The 21,755-nt window shown below is 32.9% G+C and overlaps 2 protein-coding genes across 3 annotated transcripts in view; both read left to right on the top strand.

Annotated features, from left to right (window-relative positions):
• The window catches only part of LOC126879973 (venom peptide MmKTx1-like), a 29,801-nt gene extending 24,968 nt beyond the window's left edge, over window positions 1-4,833 (top strand). For both annotated transcript variants that reach the window (XM_050643402.1, XM_050643401.1), the window contains exon 3: window positions 4,580-4,833. In XM_050643402.1, coding sequence (XP_050499359.1) covers window positions 4,580-4,715 — 136 coding nt within the window. In that variant the 3' untranslated portion in view covers window positions 4,716-4,833. The remainder of the gene's footprint in view (window positions 1-4,579) is intronic.
• The window catches only part of LOC114333350 (uncharacterized), a 941,557-nt gene that overhangs the window by 800,291 nt on the left and 119,511 nt on the right, over window positions 1-21,755 (top strand). The gene's annotated exons all lie outside the window — the stretch shown is intronic.

The raw sequence follows: 21,755 nt of genomic DNA, 5'->3' as shown, positions 1-21,755 counted from the left end.
TGCAATTTTTAAACCCGAATAACTTTTGATTAAAAAATAAAATAGCAATTCTGCTTAGCGCCTTTGAAAGTTCAAGTCAAATTATGTCGGTTTTGATTATTTGCATTGCTAAAAATTTATTGTGTTATTGTTAAACAAAGCTACAAACAACTAGTGCGTGAGTGATGTTTCTATGATTTCTCATTTAAAATCGAACGAGTAGGTAGAATAGGTACTAGTGCAATCAAGACTATTTCTACGTTACATGCGTTAAAACGCATGTAAAAGCACGGGAAACCCTACGTGTTTATAGCTTTGTTAAACAATAAAAAAATAAATTTTTACCAATGCAAATAATCAAAACCGATATAATTTGACTTAAACTTTCAAATGCGGTAAGCAGACTTGCTATTTTATTTTTTAATCAAAAGTTATTCGGGTTCAAAAATTGCAATTTTTCGATTTTTTTAAAGTTCAACCGTGTTTATCTCGAAAACTGTGCATCCTACGAAAAAACTTGTAGAAATATTTTTTACTTAAAATTGCCCAAAAAATACAAAATATTGTTTTGTTTTGCCAAAAATCGCTGTTATTTGATTCCTCAAGTTCTTGGTCTATAACAATCTTATCGACATCCGGATCAACTGTTACCCAAAAAATTCGTGTTCTACGGGTCAAAATACATAAAAAAAACTTGAGTAAGTCCATCTGAATTAACGAGGCCGTTGTACCCCCCTGGCGACAGGACTAATATGTTAATATGGTTATTAAAATTGTTTAGAAGCCAAAAATGATTCTACTTTCGTAAAATGTTTTCAGAATGCTAAAAATGGCTTCTTATTGATTTTTTAAATAAGTTAAAAATATAAGTATTCTTCTTTCCTGTGGTTTCCACAGAATTGCTGTATTATTATAATTTTCTGAACAATAACATTGCAAAAAAAGCTCTTTGTGATAAACAAATCGAATAAAATTTAAACTAATTGACAAATCGTCTTCAAATTTATTGTGCATTATGGACTGTTTGACTCAACATTTCATGCAATATCAAAGTCTTAATTTCATTTTTATAACAATTTTTTTATAAGTTATAACAATTTTTTTATTTTCGAAATTTAGTTTTATTTTGCAATTTCCGAAGTAACAAATAATCGGATGAAAATTTAAAAAATTTTAAACCCTTGCATATCTACTAAAAGGTGAATAATCTAAATAAGATATTTAATTACCTTATTTTTACCTGTAGCGATTTAAACGAAAAACTGTCATATTTGACCCTTATTTGTTAATTACTAAAATTCTCGTCCGAACTGTGACGGGCATTGTTGTATTTATAATGTAATAGGTATAACTCCAAAAAACCCATTTGCAACCTGGCTGGTCAAGTGTCCCGACAAAAACCTTATTTTTCTGGACTATTGCAACTAAGAGAAGAAAGAAAGAAACTTAAAAAAAATGTTACAAAAAGAAGCAACCGAATAAGGAAAAAGCAGTAGAAAGGAAATACAAAGAAAAAATATAGCGGTTAAAAAGCAAGCCAGGAAAGACAAAAGATACTATGTATATGATATGGTAAAAATGTCAGAAAAAGCTGCGCAAGAAAACGACCTGAAGATACAGTACAATATCATCCGAAATTTGACAGGGAAAACACTAAACAGTAATAAACAAATCAAAGATAAACAAGGAAATATAATTAAATCAGAACATAAAATAATACAAAGATGAAAACAACACTGCGAGGAAATATACTCCAAACACCAGATATAGACGAAGATAACGTAATACAGGAAATAAACATTAGAACAATTGAAATTACGAAAGAAGAAATACAAAACACACTGAATAAACTAAAAAAATGGCAAAGCCGCTGAAAGCGACAACCTACCGATAAATTTAATAAAGGCGGGCGCAAACAAATTAGTAGAAATGTTACACAAACTCAAGATATGGGCCGACCAGGAGCTCCCACAGAAATGGAACGAGGGTGTAACCATTAAGACACCAAAAAAGGGCGATTTAAATAAATGCGAGAATTGGCGATCAATAACACTGCTAAGTGCCACATTCAAAATAATGTCAAATATCATATTGAATAGACTGAAGCCAGAAATAGACAAGAAACTAAGACTAAGAAGCAACCAAGAAAGCTTTCGCGCAAAACGCTCCACTATCGACCACATTTGTACTCTATCAGCACCTCTGTATCTTGTACCTGTACCGCTGTATCTCCTGTACTCTATAATTATCTTGGAACAAGCTAGTGAATGGCAAAAAATATAAACATAATGTTTACTTTGACTTTGACTTTGAAAAGGCATTCGATAGTATAAACAGAGAACAAATGTGGAAGATTCTAAAACTATATGGACTACCGATAAAATACATCAACTTAATCAGACTATTTGACAAGAAATATACAGCCAGACTAGAACATGCGGGAAAAATGGTAGTAGATGTAGTTATACAAAGTGGAGTTAAGCAAGGATGTGTGCTATCCCCGACATTATTTCTAATAATAACGGACTGGATCATGCAGAAAGTAAGCAATAATAAAACAGGTATTAGATTGAAATTGCATGACTAGTTGGAGGATTTGTAGTTCCCAGATGACATTTTTCCCCTAACCGAACATAGCAGCCATAAGCAAAAGAAGCTTGCAAAATACTCCAGGGTAATGGGCCTGAAGATAAAGACAAAAAAAAACAAAACTTAAAAAACAGCAACCAAGAAACTAAAATTAAAATACAAGAAAGACAAATACAGGAGGTAGATAACTTTACATATTATCTGGGATCAACCATGGAAAAAAAGGCGCTAGTAGATCAGATGTAGAAAAAAGGATAGTAAAGGCACAATATGCACTCATTATATATTCATAATGCATTAAGGAAAATCTTGAACACACGCGATATATCAGAATTAACCAAAATCAAAATATTTACAGGAAGAGACAGGAAGAAACAACTAGCAAAAAATTAAAAACCTTTATAAATAAATCGTTGAGGAAAATCCTAAAAATATACTGGCCAGATAAAATAAAAAACATAGATCTACGGAGAAGAACAAAACAAGAGAAAATAACAGTCACGATTAAAAATAGGAAATGGAAATGAATTACACGGACTCTGAGGAAGGATCGAAATAATATAACCAAACAAGCACTCGAATACCAACCAGAAGAAAGAAGAAAAAGAGGAAGACCTGATAATAGCTGGAGAAGAACTTTAATAAGAGATCATGAAAGAATTGGCCTGAGATGGAGAGAAGTCAAACAGAGAGCGAGAAACAGAGAGCAATGGAAAATACTTGAATAGCAAATTTCGAAAGAATAAAACAGATAAGGATGCGCTGGGAAGGGATTACAGGAAGAGAGAGAGAGAGAGAGAGAGAGAGAGAGAGAGAGAGAGAGAGAGAGAGAGAGAGAGAGAGAGAGAGAAAGAAACAGTACCGATTATTATCAAAATAAAATTTAATAATATACCTAGCCTAACTTATCGAAAGGCTCATCAACCAATTATTAACTTTAAAAAATAAAAATTTGTCAAGGGTATATAGTGGTATTGTTAAGTATATTACAATATAACTTATTCCATCGAAATCTTCCGAAATCCTTAATCTTCTTCCATCGAAATAAAATAGAAAATCTAAAAGTTAAGAAAATACATCATTCATAACTACACCCAAGAAATAAGTTTTTCTAACCTGATTTAAGAGTATAAAAAAACGAAAACAAACAATTTACAGCAAATTCTTATCGTATATCCGAGCAAAACCACCTAATTGGCAAAAGTTATAAATAGAATTTGTCTGGGTTCTACAACTAAATTTGCACTTAAACACGACCAAGGTTAAATATTTTACTTGATATTATAAGTACGTTGTTGCCAGTATAACGGATGCCAAAGCGAGCGCTAACTGTATGAAATTATTCTTGTTAATATACACGCTGTATATTGATCGGAAGTCACGAAGAGTCAAAACTATACAGAAGCCACGAGGGACGCAAATACAATATATATATATATATATATATATATATATATATATATATATATATATATATATATATATATTATTTATTTTAATAAGTTACAGGGGTGAAAAAGAACAATTGAGTGTGATTTTAATTTCAAATATCTCATTAAAAAGAAACTTTTTGTTTATTCTAAGGGACTTTGGGTCCTCGGTAATAATGTAATCTTTCATTCTGGGTTTAAATTTTTCAAAAATATTTATTAGTTCTTTCAGGATTCGAAAAAAAAGGGGTGCATTAAAAAAGCATTGGTCCGATATTTTGCGCTTACGCAGTTAACAGGTTTTGTATCTGATTTTCTAAATTCTGATTTTGTTTTTTTTTGGAAAATTTACATTTTTGCAATTTTTGAAATATACTTAATTTGGAAGAGGGTTTCAAGGATGTTATTAACCAAAAGAGTCATCCCATATACACAAATAAATCCTACAAATATTTAGAACATATAAACTTTCATTATTCATAATAACACTAATTAATAAACAATATGCTATTATTATGGCAATAAAACGAAATTTTCTATTATTTACCCTAATTTTTATTTATGTATTTTTCTTCTTTTAGTTGCGCAACCATCCAGGCCTTACCACCTTGTAAATTAGTAGATGGAGATAATACAAAGCTTTATCCGGCCTGTTGTCCAAAAGCTTGGTGTCCACAAAGCTTTTGGGATGATATTAAAAAATTAACAAATCCATAATTTATTCCCAAAGAGATCCACATTTTTATAAATCACCTTGAAAATGTCTCTTAAGATTTTACATATTTTTATGAAACAATTGTATAAAGCAAACACAAATAAAAATAAAGTAAACAAATAGTGGTTTTGATCAAAAAACATCTTAACTTTCCATCGGGCTCGCCCTTTAACTTCACATGAGCCGGATCTTTTCGTAAATTTTACGTCTTTTTTAAATAAAGTTTTCTATAATAAATAAATATTAGGAAATTGTTACAAGTATAAAAAATAGTTATTTATGATATAAGTGTTAAAAGTACAATTTTAAGGCACTAATGTAAAGTTGTCACATGAGTGCCTTAAAAACGTACTTTTTAACACGTATATCATACAATATTTTTTCTACAAACGTTATAAATTTATAAAATACAATATTCTTGTTAATTGCTGAAACCATAAAACTTATGACCCGTAAAAGGTAGAACTGGTTGTCTACACTCGAGGGGAATGTCTAAAAATTCTTAGCGAAAATATTATACCGTTACATAAACTTGTTTTTTCTACAAACGTGTTAAAAATGCAATAATACAGTTTAAATTAAATTTAAAAAAACTTTTAAACAACCTTTTTCAAATTGCGCAAGTTGTACTATTAATATTAATGTTAATAAATGAAATATAAATATTTTGACGTTTCACAATTTGATAATTCACTTTTAACTGCAGTGCCTTAAGAATTTTAAAGCACTAGTGCCTTAAAGTAGCATTTTTAACGCTCCTATGGAGTGATAAAATAGTTATTTATGAAACAGTTCGTGAAGTATGCTTTTTGCGAACGCACGCGATGTTTAGAGCACGAGCGACAACGGAGCGAGTGCTAGACATCGCGTAAGTTCGCAAAAAGTACTTCACGCACAGTTTCATAAAATATTTTATCTATGATGAACAAATAAAAAAACTGTAATTCTTTGTGACTGGAATTTATTTCTATTCTACAATTTTTAGAACTTTGACATTTAAAAATTCTAACTTCTTTCAAACCACAAAACTGTCAAAACTTTTGTCGTAATTTATTGATCATTATGTCATCACCATGACAACGCTAAAGTTAAGAATATTTGATTTTATGAAAGTGTGTCAAAAACAGTGCGAAAAAGTAAGTCCCATTTAAAATACATTGTTACTTTACGCACACTTTAAACGCTTCACGCACTGCTATCTATAATGACAGTTTTCACAAACTAAAGATTTAAACATAATATGACATATAGTAGATAAATTGAATTTTTAACACGGTTGTAGAAAAAATATATTTTACGCTATTTAAGCTTATATTTTTTATTTTTGTTTAAAATAAAATCGTACAACGCTTTAGAAATACAATATTTTTAAAAATACAATATTTTAAAGGATCTGACTGGTCAGAATCAACATGTTTATCCTTACAATAATTGCTAATCACTTCAATGACAGAATGTTTTTGCATGTAAATAATTGACTTCATTGAAACTGAGGATCTCTTCTTCTCTAGTGCACATTGCCGGAACATACTGTCTTTTAGAGGGTTTCTATTTTGTTCTTTTTCGGTAGGTTCAACCACCCACCACATCACCTTGACGAAAGAACTTATATCTTGACCTAAATGTCTGAGGTCTGAGGGCTGATCTGAAGATAAGAATGCTCCTTCTTAGGTTCAATGCCAAATGTTTTAGAACACCAAATTAATTAGGAGCCACGGCTGGACAGTCCAATTTATATAAGATTTGGGCATTTATGCGTCCAATATTTATCAGTAGGCAAGATCACATCTTGCCTACAGTGTGCACTCCACCTTTGGTTTCATTGTGATCTAGTATAACTTAAGTTAAAAAGATTTTTTTCGTTTTCCTCGTAATATAACTTAAGTCTCTTTAGCGTCTTCTTCTTCGTCTAGTGCCAAGTCCAATAATGAAGGTTGGCTATAACCATTGCAAATTCGTCTCTATCCTCTGCCTTTCCATAAGCGTCTGTGTGTTTAACCCGGTCCAGTTGAGAATGTTTTTCAGCAAGGTTATTTGTAGTCTACCAGGAGCCCCTTTTCCTTTTATTTTACTTTTCATAATCAGCTGCAAGAACTCGTACTTATCATTTCTAAGTATGTGCTCCAAATGTGCTATTTTTCTCCTCTTTAATTGTGGTTCTTTATCTGTGTGTTTCTTCCCATTCTGTGCAACATCATTTCGTTTGTAATACGGTCGGTCTATGGTATTTTCAAAATTCTCCTAAAAAGCCACATCTCAAAAGCTTCCAGCTTTCTCATCAAGTCAACATTAACAGTCCAAGCTTCGGCACCATAAAGAAAAATACAGTGGATATAATATTTTACCATCCGATATCGAATTTTCCAAAAGCTGTACGAAATCCTAAGAAGCAAAAACATCGACAGTCGCGACATTAACATCATATCTGTACTGGAGACCCCCATTGAGGTCCCCCATTGTACTGGGGACAAACAGCAAAAATCAAGGTTGATAATGAGTTAACCGAAGAAATTGAGATTCGTCGAGGTGTGCGTCAGGGTTGTGTGCTTTCTCCACTACTATTCAATATATATAGCGAAACAATATGTCAGGAAGCACTCCTAGAGCAAAACATTGGTATGAACATTAACGGAGACTTAATTAACAATATACGATACGTTGATGACACGCAAATAGTAACAGATAACCTAGCAAATTTACATTATTTGATGGAAAACATAAACACTCATACCAATAAGTATGTTCTAAAACTGAACATCAAAAAGACTAAATTCATGATTGTAACGAAGAAGTTTCATGTTAGAATCATGATACACCAATGTGAATTTAACCATATCTAACGAAGAAGAAGTTAGAATCATGATACACTAATGTGAATTTAACCATAAATAATCAGCCAGTTGAAAGAGTTACGTCCTACAAATATTTAGGGGTTTGCTTCACTGATACTAATGACCAGACAAGAGAAATCAAGAGGCGAATAGAGATAGCGAAACAATCGTTTGTCAAAATGAAAAAGTTCCTATGCAGCCGGGACATAAATATAAACTTAAGAACAAGAATGTTAAGGTGCTGTTTTCTCCGTTCTGCTGTACGGCATGGAAGCTTGGACACTGAAAAAGACAAACATCAAAAAAATTGAGTCATTCGAGATGTGGTGTTAGAGGAGAATGTGAAAAATACCATAGACAGAAAGAGTAACAAATCAAGATGTTTTGCTGAAGATGGGGAAAGAATGCGAAGTCATAAAAACAATACTAACGAAAAAACTGGAATATCTAGGCCACATAATGAGAGGAGAAAAGTACTCTCTGCTAAGACTCATAATAGAAGGAAAAATCTCGGGAAAGAGAAATGTGGGAGTAGGATTTCGTGGTTGCGAAATTTAAGGGAGTGGTATGGGTGCAGTTCAATACAGTTGTTCAGAGCTGCAGCCAATAAAGTTAAGATTGATGTGATGGTAGCCAACCTCCGATAGGATACGGTACTGCAAGAAGAAGAATCGAATTTGCACATCGAGTCTTTGGTTACTCAGATATTTTCCCATTTTCAGCTGCTCTTGATTGCTATATTTTTGATCTAATTTCCGATTTCTGATTTAGATCTTCCGTAATCCAGACTCCTAATTATTTCATTTTGTCCACTTGTTATCTTAATTTTTTATCTGGATCCTTGTTGCAACTTTATCCCTCTTACTTACTGATAAACACGATTTTTGTATTCTTTATATTTCTGGTTAAACCAAACTGTTCTCCAGTATAATGGTGTATAGTAGCGCATGCAGTTCTTTCTCGCTTTCAGCGATAATGACTGTGTCGTCGACATAACGAATGTTACTTATATTTTCAGCATTTATCTTGATCCTTTCTGTACAGTGAAATAGTAACTAATATTCCTCTGTGGGTACACTAAAAATATGGAACTACTATTTCAGCGAAGCATTACCAGCTGACTATATTATATTGATATGGGAAATAGTATATTTTTGATGCTTATGAAATAGGGGAAGGCGGGGCGGAATGGGGTAGCGGGGCGGAATGAATATTGGTATTTTTAAGTATCAATGACGTTCTGCAGACTAGCAGCGATAAGTAAAAGTACATCAGTGTAGTGTGACTGAAGACCGGTAGGCATTTTTGTCTAGTTCTCTTGACGTTAACAACGTGAATCTATCGTTGCGTGGTTTTTCGCTTATAATTTGTAACTGTTTGTGATTTTATGACCAAGGTAAGTTGCACAAGCTTGTTTTTTTTACAACGTTAGTTGGTAATACTTGTAGGGTATTTATTTAGCTTTTGTTTAGTCTAGGCAAACGTTTTCTTACCAATCGTTTTCGAGTGACCATAGCTTGATGAAATAAATCATGTGCTTGGGGCGGAATGGGGAAGTACCCCGTGCCGCCCACATTATTTTTATTTAATAGAAACTTCATATTTAACTATTTTCTTCTATTTCAGATGGTTCTAGTATACAAAAGGAAGACGAATAGACAGCCATGGTCTACTAAAAGTATGAATAATGCTGCCGAAGCAGTTATTTCTGGTCAAGTAGGTTATTTGAAGGCTCCAAAGCAATTTAATGTTCTCCAAAGTACCTGGAGATATTCTGCAGAAACCGTTTAGTTTTAATTCTGCTGTCAATAATGCCACTCGGTCTTAATGTGCATCTAACCTAAAATCGAGGCGTCGTAGTGATGTGTGTGTTGTATTTTTCTTTTAAAATGACCAGTTCGTTTATATTTTAAGTACTTGCGACTTATTTCTTTCATACTAACTGTAATTCCACTTTTTAAAACACACTACACCACTGTTTCGCTCTAAAACAAATGGCCGGCCATTTTGGACATGAAAGAAGAGGGGATGAGTTTAGTTTTATTGTTTCTAACAAATAGCATAGTTTATTCTTTACGATAACCAAATTGATTCAATTAAGGGCGTTTGGTTTTAATATAGCCTACTAATTGCTTTTAAGAAAGCAACTTTAAAAAACTAAAAAAATAGTTTTAAGGCATGGGTTTTACTGACATAATAGTCTTGAGATCAAGTAGTTATAGGTTTTATTAGTCATATTAGGAGAATCTTTAAACTGCAATAAAACTAAAAGGTAGCAAGCTAGAATCTAATAAAACCAAATAGTCCGGAAGTTCTTCATAAAACTTATTAGTTTTAAAGTGAACTGAGAATAAACCATTTTAAAACTACAATAAGACAAATTATCTATTAAGATTAATGAGTCTTATTTGATACTCTTATTAGATACTTTAAAACTAGTGACAAATACTTAACAGTTTTAAAGTTATGACAGTATATCTACAAGGTAACTTTAAAACCATTATCTTCTTATTTACCACAATAAAACCTTTATCTTCTGCATCTTTCATGCAATATTCCTGTTCAGCGACCCCAAAAATCCTGAGATATAAAATGTCGACTATTTTCATAACGAATTTCCATGAAACTTCAAAAGACGACGCAGATACCGAGCATCAGGTACCTCTTAGAGCTTCGCCGACCCGATATTCATGTTCAGCGATCTCAAAAACCTCGGGATAACAAGTTTCAACGATTTTCATAACGAAGGTCCATAAAACTACAGGAGATGACGTAGATACCGGGCACCAGGTACCGCGTACAGCACCTTCGATGCAATATTTGTGTTCAGCGAACTCGTAATCCCCAATGTACCTAATAAACTTCAACAATTTTCATAAAGATTTTCCAAAAAACTCCAGAAGACGACGAAGATACCGGGCACCAGCTTCGCCGACACGGTATTCCCGTTCAGCGACCTCAAAAACCCAGTGTATAAAAATTTAACTTATTTCCAGACTATTTTCCGAGTTGTGAGTTTTTATTTTTTAAACACTTTGATATGCACTTTGGAAAATGCATTTTCCGACTACAACAATGCAATTTTCGTTTGTCGCTCATGTCAATAGGTCAACATTTTTCCTAAAGCTCTCCTGAATCGAATGCAAAAGGTCTCTTAACTATCCGTCTTACTTTAAAAAAGTTAGAGACATAATGCTTTATTTCCTGGCTTAAATATATGCATGAGCTGTTACAGCTGCAGTTGTTAGAGTAGCAGATCAGTTAACAGACGACATAAAGATAAAAAGAGGTGTGCGACAGGGATGTATATTGTCCCCATTATTGTTCAATACATATTCAGAGCACATTATGAACCTAGCGCTAACGGACATAGTGGAGGGAATACTTATAAACGGAGAACGATTGAACAACATAAGATACGTTGATGATACTGTCATTTTTGCAGACAGCCTTGAAGGTATGTAGACACTTGTTTCCAGGGTGACAGAAGTAAGTAGCAGGTTTGGGCTTTATCTAAACATCAAAAAACCAAATACATGGTTATTAGCAAAAATAGGACACCATTTGGTCAATTACTAGTTAACCAACAACCTATAACACAAATCACTAACTTTTGTTATTTGGGTGCAAACTTAAATTAACAGTGGGACCAATCGACGAAAATTAAGGTAAGGATCGAGAAGGCAAGATCAGCTTTCGTCAAAATGAAAAAAATCTTTAACAGCCACGATATAAAATTGGAAATAAAAGTTCGTTTACTAAAATGCTACATATTCTCTGTTCTTTTATATGGCGTGGAGTCATGGACCTTAACTGAAGCATCACTGAAGAGACTCAAAGCATTTGAGATGTGGTGCTATAGACGCATGTTTAGGATTTCCTGGATAGACAGAGTTACCAACGAAGAAGTTCTACATAGAATGGGTAAAGAGCGCGAACTAAACGTAACCATAAAACGTCTTAAACTAAAATACCTGGGCCATATAATGCGCAATGAACAACGATATGACCTACTTCGGACCATACTTCAAGGTAGAATGCATGGGAAAAGAGGTCCAGGACGAAGAAGAATATCCTGGCTGCATAACCTGCGAAAATGGTTTAACTTAACCACTACCGGACTTTTCAGGGCAGCAGTCAACAAAGTCAGAATAGCCATGTTAGTGTCCAACATCCGTAACAGATAGGCACCATAAGAAGAAGAAATATATGCACGTAAATTTTTTTGTTAACTTAACTAATTTTGATAATAATTGAGGAGGTTAGAAGTAAAAGGGTTCAAGTGCACTTTTTTTAAATTGTACTCTAAGTACAGATTCGCATACTTAAATGGTATAAGAACTTGGTGGTAAAACGATTTAAGCATATTTCTCCCTACAGTCGCCATCTATCGCCATTACATTTAGTTCGCTGAAAACAATTGCAGTTTGCTTTGGTAGTAAACAGGTTTAACCATGCGCTTGAACCGTTTTACCACAAAACTATTTTTAGTATTCTGTAAAAACAAATATAGTAATAAACGGGTTAAGTGCGCTTGAACCATTTTACCACAAAACTATTTTTAGTATTCTGTAATGTGTAAACACATGTTAATACTGGATTAATTTCAAGTAAATAAATATTAGATTTGTGACCCATTTTGAAGACTAATTAAGTAATATGCAACGTGTCAGTTGTAGTTACACTGTGGATAAAAGCTGGGACAAAAATGATTAGTAATATGTAGTTAACATCTGCACTTGAACCTATTATTATATTCACTTGATTCTTGCCAATTTTCTATTTTGTTGAATATTTTTCTTATAATTGTAATTTTGGAAGACTTTGGTATCTCTAATGCAGAGTTTTTTATTGTTGTTGTTTGGCATATCATTAATTTTTGACCACCTTTTTGGGATTGATTTCCTGAAGCCTTCAAACAGATCGTCGACGATTGATGCCATGGATCTCTCAGCCTTTGTTACGCCAGTACACCGCTCTTTCCAACTCCCTAGCTGACGTTACTTTTTGTAGTTAATCTATAGCTGTTTTAGTAATATCTCCTGCCTTATATTATTCAACCCTACTCCATTTCAGATGGGCAAACACATCCCCATATTAGATATACAAGGTTGAATACCTTTATCAAGGTTACTACCATTTCAGAGGATACCATATTTATGGAAATAGAGCACACAGGGAATCTCTAATACTCTAATACATACCAGATTTTGGTCGACGTTTGAACTTTAAGAACCCGAGCAATATGTTTATCACCGGTATGTTTTAAAATATACACGAAAATAGTAGAGAAGAGGCTAAGACAAGAGGTAGAAAAAGAACTGGGAGAAGAACAAGCAGCGTTTAGATCAGAAAAACAGACAAACGATAACATTTACGTCATTAGAAATATAATAGAAAGAAGTATTGACTCGGGGGGAAAACTCATTCTAGCATTCATAGATCTAAGGGCAGCATTCGACTCTATAGAAAGAAAAATTATATGGAAATGCTTGAAGAACATCAAAGTACCAATTACACTGATAAAAATAATTGAAAGTATATACAGAGTAGTAAAAGGACGTGTACAGATAGCAGGGGAAAGATCTGAAGAATTCAATTGGAAAAGAGGTATCAAACAAGGAGACAGTCTTAGTCCGCTACTATTGATAATAGTCCTGAATGAATTGACTACAAATACTGGAGAAAGAACGAACCAAATAGAGACAACAATAGGATACCAAAGATTACAGCCAATAAAAATAGAAGCCTTATTGTATGCGGATGACATAGTCCTTATAGCAGAATCCGTGACAAAAATTCAAAAACTTATAAACATATGGACAGAAGAAATAGAGAAATTAAAAATGGAAATAAACATCGAGAAAAGTAAAATAATGGTCATCGGCGAAAAGGAAGAAAATGAAGTAAATATAAAATGCAAAAATACTCAACTGGAAATAGTTACTGCATATGATTATCTTGGAAGTATAATTACCAATGATGGAAAAATAGACCTCGAAATAACAAACAGAACTAAAAAATCAAACAAACTGTACTACGCACTAGCGCGAGTTCTGAGGAAAAAAGAATTGTACCACGAAACAAAAATTAAAAGCATAATAGTAGGATAAATGCAATTGAGATGAGACATCTACGAGCTATAGCCGGAAAGGCCAAATTGGATAGAATAAGAAATGAGGCAATAAGAGGGATAACTAAACAGGAACCAATAATGAATAAAATAATAAAGAGACAATTAAACTGGTATGGGCATCTGATGAGAATGAAACCTAGTAGACTAACAAGGAAAATTCACGAAACAAGGAATATTACAAATAGACAAGACGAAAACGGCCGGTTCGTTGGAAAAAATATTCCCATGAGATCACATTCGTGTGACACTCCAGAATTAGGTTCAAGAAGTCGCCCACGCGAAAAGTGGTCTAATTTTTTTTTAACAATTTTTTTAATCAAATTGCAGAAAATTTCACGGCCCGCACAATTTTTTTTTTAGATTTTTCGGAACATTCCGTACAGAAAAGGTCTCTTGTAATTTTTCTCTAAAGTTGATCGTCTTCGAGTTATAAGCAATTTAAAATTCGAAAAACGCGAAAATGGCCATTTTTAAGACTTAATAACTCGGTTAAAGATTAGTATTATGAAAGTCAGAAAGTGATTAAATCAAACTTAAAGCCCCCTCTTCATGATCCTGAAGAAATTTGTGTCATTCATTTATTACTAAGCTGTTTTTTTATTTATTAATAATGAGCGGTAAGATCGTATTGACGCGGCTGTAAATATGAGTGAGAGTGAGATGCGCCATTGGACTGCCTGAATGGTATCTCTTTCGCACTCATCATGGACGGCCACCTAATACGTGCTTAGTAATCAAATAATGACAAAATTTTCTTTAGGGTCTTGTAGGGAGGGCTTTAAACTTTAATTTAGTCACTTTCTGACATTCACAGTAATAACTTTTAACCGAGTTTTTAAGCCTTGAAAATGGCCATTTTTCGTTTTTTTCAATTTTAAAATGCTTTTACCTCGAAAACGATCAACTTTAGAGAAAAAAGAGACCTTTTTTATTCAGAATAGTCCAAAAAACCTAAAAAAATTGGGCAAAAATATTGATTATTGCAATTTGATAAAAAAAATGTTAAAAAAAATTTGGACCACTTTTCGCGTGGGCGGTTTGTTGAATCTTATTCTAGAATATCTCATGAATGTTATTATGCAAAAAAATCTCATGGGAATATTTTCTCCAAAGAACCCGCCGTTTTCGCCTTGTCTAAAAAAAGAAAAAAGGCAGACCGAGAAAAAAATGGATACAGCAAATAGTAGAAGCAGGAAAAATTAAACAGAAAACGCTTCTTCTTCTTCTTCTTCTTCTTCTTCTTCTTCTTGTGCCACTCCTATCGGAGATTGGAAATCATCAAGGCTACCCTGACTTTGTTTACAGCTGACCTAAAAAGTTCATTAGTGGTGCGGCCAAACCACTCTCTCAAATTCCGCATCCACGACATTCTTCTACGGCCTGGATTCCGTTTTCCTTCTATTTTTCCTTGCATTATATTTTGAAGTAATGCGTATTTATGACCTCTCATCAGGTGACCCAAATACTCGAGTTTTCTTCGTTTTATCGTTAATAAAATTTCTGGGTCTCTTCCTATCCTTCGTATTACTTCAAGATTTGTGATTCTTTCAACCTAACTTATCTTCAGCATTCGACGGTAGCACCACATCTCGAAACTTTCAATATTTTTTATGTTGTTCTGTTTGAGAGTCCAGGCCTCTACACCGTATAATAGCGTGTTAAATACGTAGCCACTTAGCATTCTTAATCGTAGAGGGATGCTTATATCTCTGTTGCAGAAGAATTTTCTCATCTTTATGAAGGTGGCCCTGGCAATTTCGATACGTCTTTTTATTTCATTGTTTTGGTCTCCAGTTTCGTTTATTAAAGTTCCCAAGTATTTATAACTTGATACTTTTTCAATTTGAATGCCGTTTATACTAATATGTGCTGGTTGTGTCATGATTTTACTGAAGACCATATACTTGGTTTTTTTGATATTAATGTTTATGCCATAATTGTTGCAAGCAATATTTATGTTTGTAAGTAATCGTTGTAATTCTTCTACTGTTCTTGCAACTAGTACAGTGTCGTCTGCGTATCGAATATTATTTACAACCTCTCCATTGATTACGATTCCTTCATTTGCTTGCAAAAGGGCTTCCTGACAGATGCTTTCACTATATACATTAAATAGCAGTGGTGACAAAATGCATCCCTGTCTTACTCCTCTACGTATTTCTATTGCTTTTGATATCTCGTTTTCTATTTTGATGTTAGCTTTCTGATTCCAATATAAGTTGAAAATTATTCGCAGATCTTTATTATCTATGTCTTTTCTTTCAAGAATATCTCTTAGCCTATCGTGGCGTACTCTGTCAAACGCTTTTTCAAAATCGATAAAACATGCATGTACTTCTTGATTAACGTCTAGGCATCTTTGTGTAAGAACATTCAAACCGAAGAGAGCTTCTCGAGTACCTAGTCCTTTTCTGAACCCCATCTGTGTATTACTAATATCTGACTCCAACTTTTGATAAACTCGGTTGTGGATGATTCTTAGAAATATCTTTAGTAGATGGCTCATTAAAGATATTGTTCGATGTTCTGAACATTCTTTTGCATTGGATTTCTTTGGCAGTGTAACGAATGTAGACAGCAGCCACTCTTGAGGTATAATACCAGTATTGTATACTGTGTTAAATAAGTGCAATATGATACCTATTGATTCATCATTCAAGAGCTTTAGTAATTCAGTAGGAACCTCATCGGGTCCATTTGCCTTTCCAGTTTTGGAATTTCTAAGTGCCATTTCTACTTCACATTTTAGGATTTCAGGTCCCGTTTCACCATTTACCTTGTCAATGTTATTTCTGTTAATCCATCTATTAATTTTTTCTGTTAAGTCTACAATAATATTTCCGTCTTTGTCCTTAAGCAAACTTATTTAATGTCTTCTTTGGGTTCCTGTAAGTTCTTTTACTTTTTTATGTATATTGAATGTGTCATACTTTTTTCATAGTCTTCCATTTCTACACATTGTTCTGTAATCCATAATTCTTTGGCCTTCTTTATTATTTGCTTTATGTTCTTATCAACCTCTCTGTATTTTTCTGAATTATTCTTCAATTTGCGTCTTTCATCCATTAGTTCTAGTATGTCTGGTGTCATCCACACCTTATGTTTCTTTGGAGATTTGGTTAGGTGTTTCTTTCCCGTAGTTCTTATTATAGTGTTTATATACTTCAGTTTTTCATCTATGTTGTCTGTTCTGCGGATTTGGTTTTCTGCTACACTGAGGTCGGTGTTGATTTCTTTGCGCACTGTTTGTCGTCGGTGTTCACTTTTAAGCTGACTTAAGTCTAACGTTGGGATGATGGTTTTTCTCATTTTCTTTGGTCTAGCTTCTAACACAGATACTACTGGATTATGATCCGAACCGATATCAGAAAACGCTAGACGAAATGAAACTAATAGCACAAGACAGAAAAGAATGGAAGAGATGGGTGAATATGTAACTAAACTAAACCCAAATCCGACACCTAAAAGGGTATAAGGAAGGGGAGAAAGAAAGAAAGAAAAAAAGAAAGAAAGAACCCGTAATACAATCCCCTGTGGTGACACTGGAAGCTCACCTTTTACTAAATATATTTTATGATATCGTAAAATATGTTTACCTGTAATAAAAATATATCTATATTCCCGTATATCTCTAAATTTTAACCAACATGCACTCCAGTCCCTCTTCTGCCATTACGTTAACTGGAGCACTCCACTGGGACCATATGATTCGCAGAAAATACGCCATTAGCCCTTGAGGTAGGTCCGTTACCAGTTTATCTTCCTCTAAGAAAAAATATTACCTTATTTCTTCTACCCTTGAGACATAAAAAGTCAAAAAAGGACGAAAACTTTGATTACTTACGTAATTGTGATGGAAGTCAGCGATAAATTGGACCACTTGGGATGTATGTCAAAGTCGAGACTGACCTAATTTATATTTAAATCGATAAAATTCTATTCAAGAAGCCCATGGGAGCGAAGGAAAGATATAATTAAATTTAAATTATGTACTGACTCCAACAGAAATACTATACAATGTATATTGTTTAATTAATGTATTTTCCTGTTCTAAAATGTCTAGAAACATTTTCAATTAACGGAGACAATCACATTAAATTAAAATTACAGAAAAAGTAGCCAAGTTGTAAATATTTTAATATTATTAGACCAGGCGATATCTGTTTTGTATTGAGTAAAAATGGTTTATGATCCTATTTTTTAGCCCAGTAAATGACCGTTTTGGAGTGTAATTTTCAGGGGCAACTCCGAATTGCATGGAAATTTGGAATTGGGTTCTACTTATCCTCCACCTCAAAGTTGAATTTGCGCAGTTGGTTGCTTTTACTTGGGGAGTGAGGGTCACCCCTTCTCGGGGTTGAAAAAACGCTTGTTTAAATAATCCCGGAAATGGATAAATTGACTGATTATAAACGACTTTCGTTCTATAGAGTTTTTTATGTAAGTCAATACTTTTCGAATTATTTGCGATTGAAAATGTTTATTTTTCGACAAAAAAAGTACATTTTCAGACGGTTTTTCGCAAATAACTAAAAAAAGTAAGCATTTTATCGAAAAAAATATTCTTAGCAAAAGTGTAGCTTATAAAAAACCAAAAAATATTATATCAGTAAAGTCTATAAACCGAGTAAAAGCAAAGTTGTAGCTCATGAAATATGTGTTCTCATTCTTCTAATTCCAAATCGAATATTTCAACGTGAAATCACCGAAAAATTAACCAATTCTCGGAAAAAACTTATTACCATTTTTTAAAGTGTTTAAAAAAGTTTTATCCCTTTTTTTTACAAGAGTTTCTAGCATCAAAAATAAACGACTTACGCTGAAAAAAAAGTTGGCCCCTTTTTTTTTGGTAAAAAAAAAGTGCAAATCTCCCTCTAATTAGCACCCTAAATAAAATTAATCGTTTTCGCTTTACCATTTACTTTAAATGTATGTGTATTTTTTATATGATCTGTAAGTTTGACCGGTTTAGCTTATTTTTGAAAAAAATTAGTTTTATAATAAAAAAATTTCTAAAAGTTTTGGAAAAAATTCCTTTTTCCAAAATATCTACAAAAAAACACTAAAAGGTATTAGTGATGCGAAAAATCTCAAACAGTAAAAAAATGTAGGTTTTGCTGTTATAAATATGCTAGTTCTATTTTGTTTTTCTGTAAGACAAAAATTGGTTAAGATATGGCTGTACAAATTTTGCATACAGTCGTGATTAGTGACTCGTTCCAAGCCCTTTCAAATATAACCCTTTCAAAAATAACCACTTTAAACCAGTGAAACTGACAGATCATATAAAAAATAGATAAGTAAAGTAAATTTTTTGTTAAGCGGTAACGATTAATTTCATTTGGGGTGCTAAGCACAGGGAAATTTTTATGTTTTTTCTAAAAAAAGGGTCTAACTTTATTTTGAGCATAACTCGCTTATTTTTACTGCTAGAAACTTTTGTAAACAATTAAAATTAAGCTTTTTTTTTAACTATACAAGACAAACTAAAACAAATTTTGTAAACTATACAAAAGTTTCAACGGGTTTTTCCTGAAAAGTGCTTCATTTTCTGGTTATTTTACGATGAAATATTCGATTTGGAATTAGTCGAATAAAAACGTATTTTTCATGTGCTACAAACTTGCTTTTGCTGGATCTATAGACTTCACGAATAAACAACTCTTTTCGTTTTTTTTTTCTAAGCTACATTTTTGCTAAAAATATTTTTTTCGAGAAAATATTTACTTTTTGACTTATTTGCGAAATACCGTCCGAAAACGTAGTTTTTTTTTTGTCGAAAAATAAACATTTTCAATCGCAAATAACTCGAAAAGTGTCAATATTTAAACAAAAAACTCTATAGAACGAATGTCGCTTATAGTCAATTTATCCATTTAAGGGCTTATCTTAAACGTATGTTTTCCACCCCCGAGAAGGGGTGACTGTCACCCCCCAAGCAGAAGCAGAAACAGCACAAATTCAACTTTGAAGTAGAGGGTAAGTAGAACCTAAATTCAGATTTTCATGCAATTCGGAGTTGTCCTTGAAAATTACGGGGTATCGCCGTAGTTGTGGTTCATTTACTGGGCTATTTGTGTTTAATCGCTTTAAAATATTATCACTAATGATTATTTCATTACTTACATAAACTCATTACATTGAAACCTACAAAAATCAAAATTAGAGCAGTTATATTTTAATGATTTTAACTTTCAATCGTGTAGTAAGATATTTCATCACGTGTTTGATTCTGTCCAATCAGATTACTATTGCAGCGGTAATTTTCTACTATACATTACTATAGTGAGAATCATTTTAGGTAGATTGTTTGTGTTTGAATACGAGTTTTCTAGTTTTGACAACTGTCACATTTAAGGAAACGAACCATAATAAATTTTTAGTTCTGCATCTAATGTCAAATTGTCACGAGGAGAACACATATCGGCAGTTAAGCGCTCGAGTTTAATAAGACTGTATTTATAAATAATTATAATAGGTCTGGATCCCGCGTATGAAAAAAAAGTTGATTAATAGCAAGCTGAAAATTTGTTAATAGCTTAAGGGTGTCTAGTCGGACAAACTTTGATATATAGGAACACTGGAACAGGGGAAGTTTTAATTGTGGAACAGGTTAAAAATTTGGAACGGTCAGACCACGAAAACTTCACATGCATTTTGTCCAACAGAACTTCAAATTGATTTGTTACTTTTTCATTAAACTCTCATGCAAAAATCAGGCTGCTATTTATCACCAAATGGGAATTATAATTATAACAAATCAAATGGAAATTCTGTCGGACAAAATACATGTGACGTTTTCGTGGTCTGACCGTTCCAAATTTTTAACCTGTTCCACAATTAAAACTTCCCCTGTTCTAGTGTTTCCATATATCAAAGTTTGTCCGACTAGACACCCTTAAGCTATTAACAAATTTTCATCTTGCTATTAATCAACTTTTTTTTCATACGCGGTATCCAGACCTATAAATAATATGTTATTAATATCTTCGTCTAAATATTTGCTAAACTGTGCTGTTCACTTTGGCAAGTTGAAGAATGTGTGTCACATTAATTGGGATAAATGTCACTGAATGTTTTTATACAAATACTTGAATTTTATATGTAAGTATTAAAAATATCCTGTCGAATATCACACAATAGTAAGAATAAATAAGAAACTTTTGCTCCAATTTTTTCTTAAACTGGTTTCCTATCGGCAATAGTCACTCGAGCCCCCTGGTCTCTCTTGTTTATTGCCATGCCACAAGCTTTCGAAAAATTGTCGCATTATTGTCAATTTATTCTCACTCTCTTGTGAAAATAATGTTGACTATTTCACTCATCTTAAAATTTTCACATAATCTGACCAATCACAAACCAAAGACAGCTTGTGTTATCGCGAAAATTCCACACCTGTAATTTTGAACCAATCAAAATACGTTATTTTGACAGATCACCATGGCAACGGAGGTATTTTATCGGAAATTTTTTGCTCGTGGGGTACCCAACAGCGAATTATAGTGGAAATTTTTTGACGTTTACAATAACCGAACATTTTTGACAGACTGGTTTTTATTTGTTTACATAATTTAGTTTTGATTCATTTTCTATCACTTGTAGTTACTCAAAACTTATGTAAAATTGAAGAATATACTATTTTCTATCTTGAAATGGTATTCCCATGCAACTACAATGAGTAGAAATTACGAATTTGAAAGCCTAAATAATTGCTGACAAAGCTATGGCGCGCTATTAATCTGTTCATGCAGCTTTGGATTTTCAAATGCAAATTTGGTGTGGAATTTTCTTACCGAATACCACGCGAAGTCAAATTAATATCCGGAAATTTTTTTTTGATCATGAATATTTTTAGAAAATTTCCCTCGTCTGCGACTCGGGAAATTTTCAAAATATTCATGATCTCAAAAAAATTTCCGGAAATAATTTGACCTCTAGTGGTATTACTAGTGAAAACACCAATTGTCTTTCAATTCTGATTGGTCTATCAGCTTCGTGTTTTCAACGACGTAACCATGGATACCGATCGCAAAGCAAAATTTGACGTTTGCCAAAAAAATTATTGTAGCTGTATA

The sequence above is a fragment of the Diabrotica virgifera genome, chromosome 2 (assembly GCF_917563875.1).
Source record: "Diabrotica virgifera virgifera chromosome 2, PGI_DIABVI_V3a".
Classification (NCBI taxonomy): Eukaryota; Metazoa; Arthropoda; class Insecta; order Coleoptera; family Chrysomelidae; genus Diabrotica; species Diabrotica virgifera.
The sequence above is the reverse complement of the archived record's forward strand: the minus strand, read 5'-3'. Positions and strand labels throughout refer to the sequence as shown.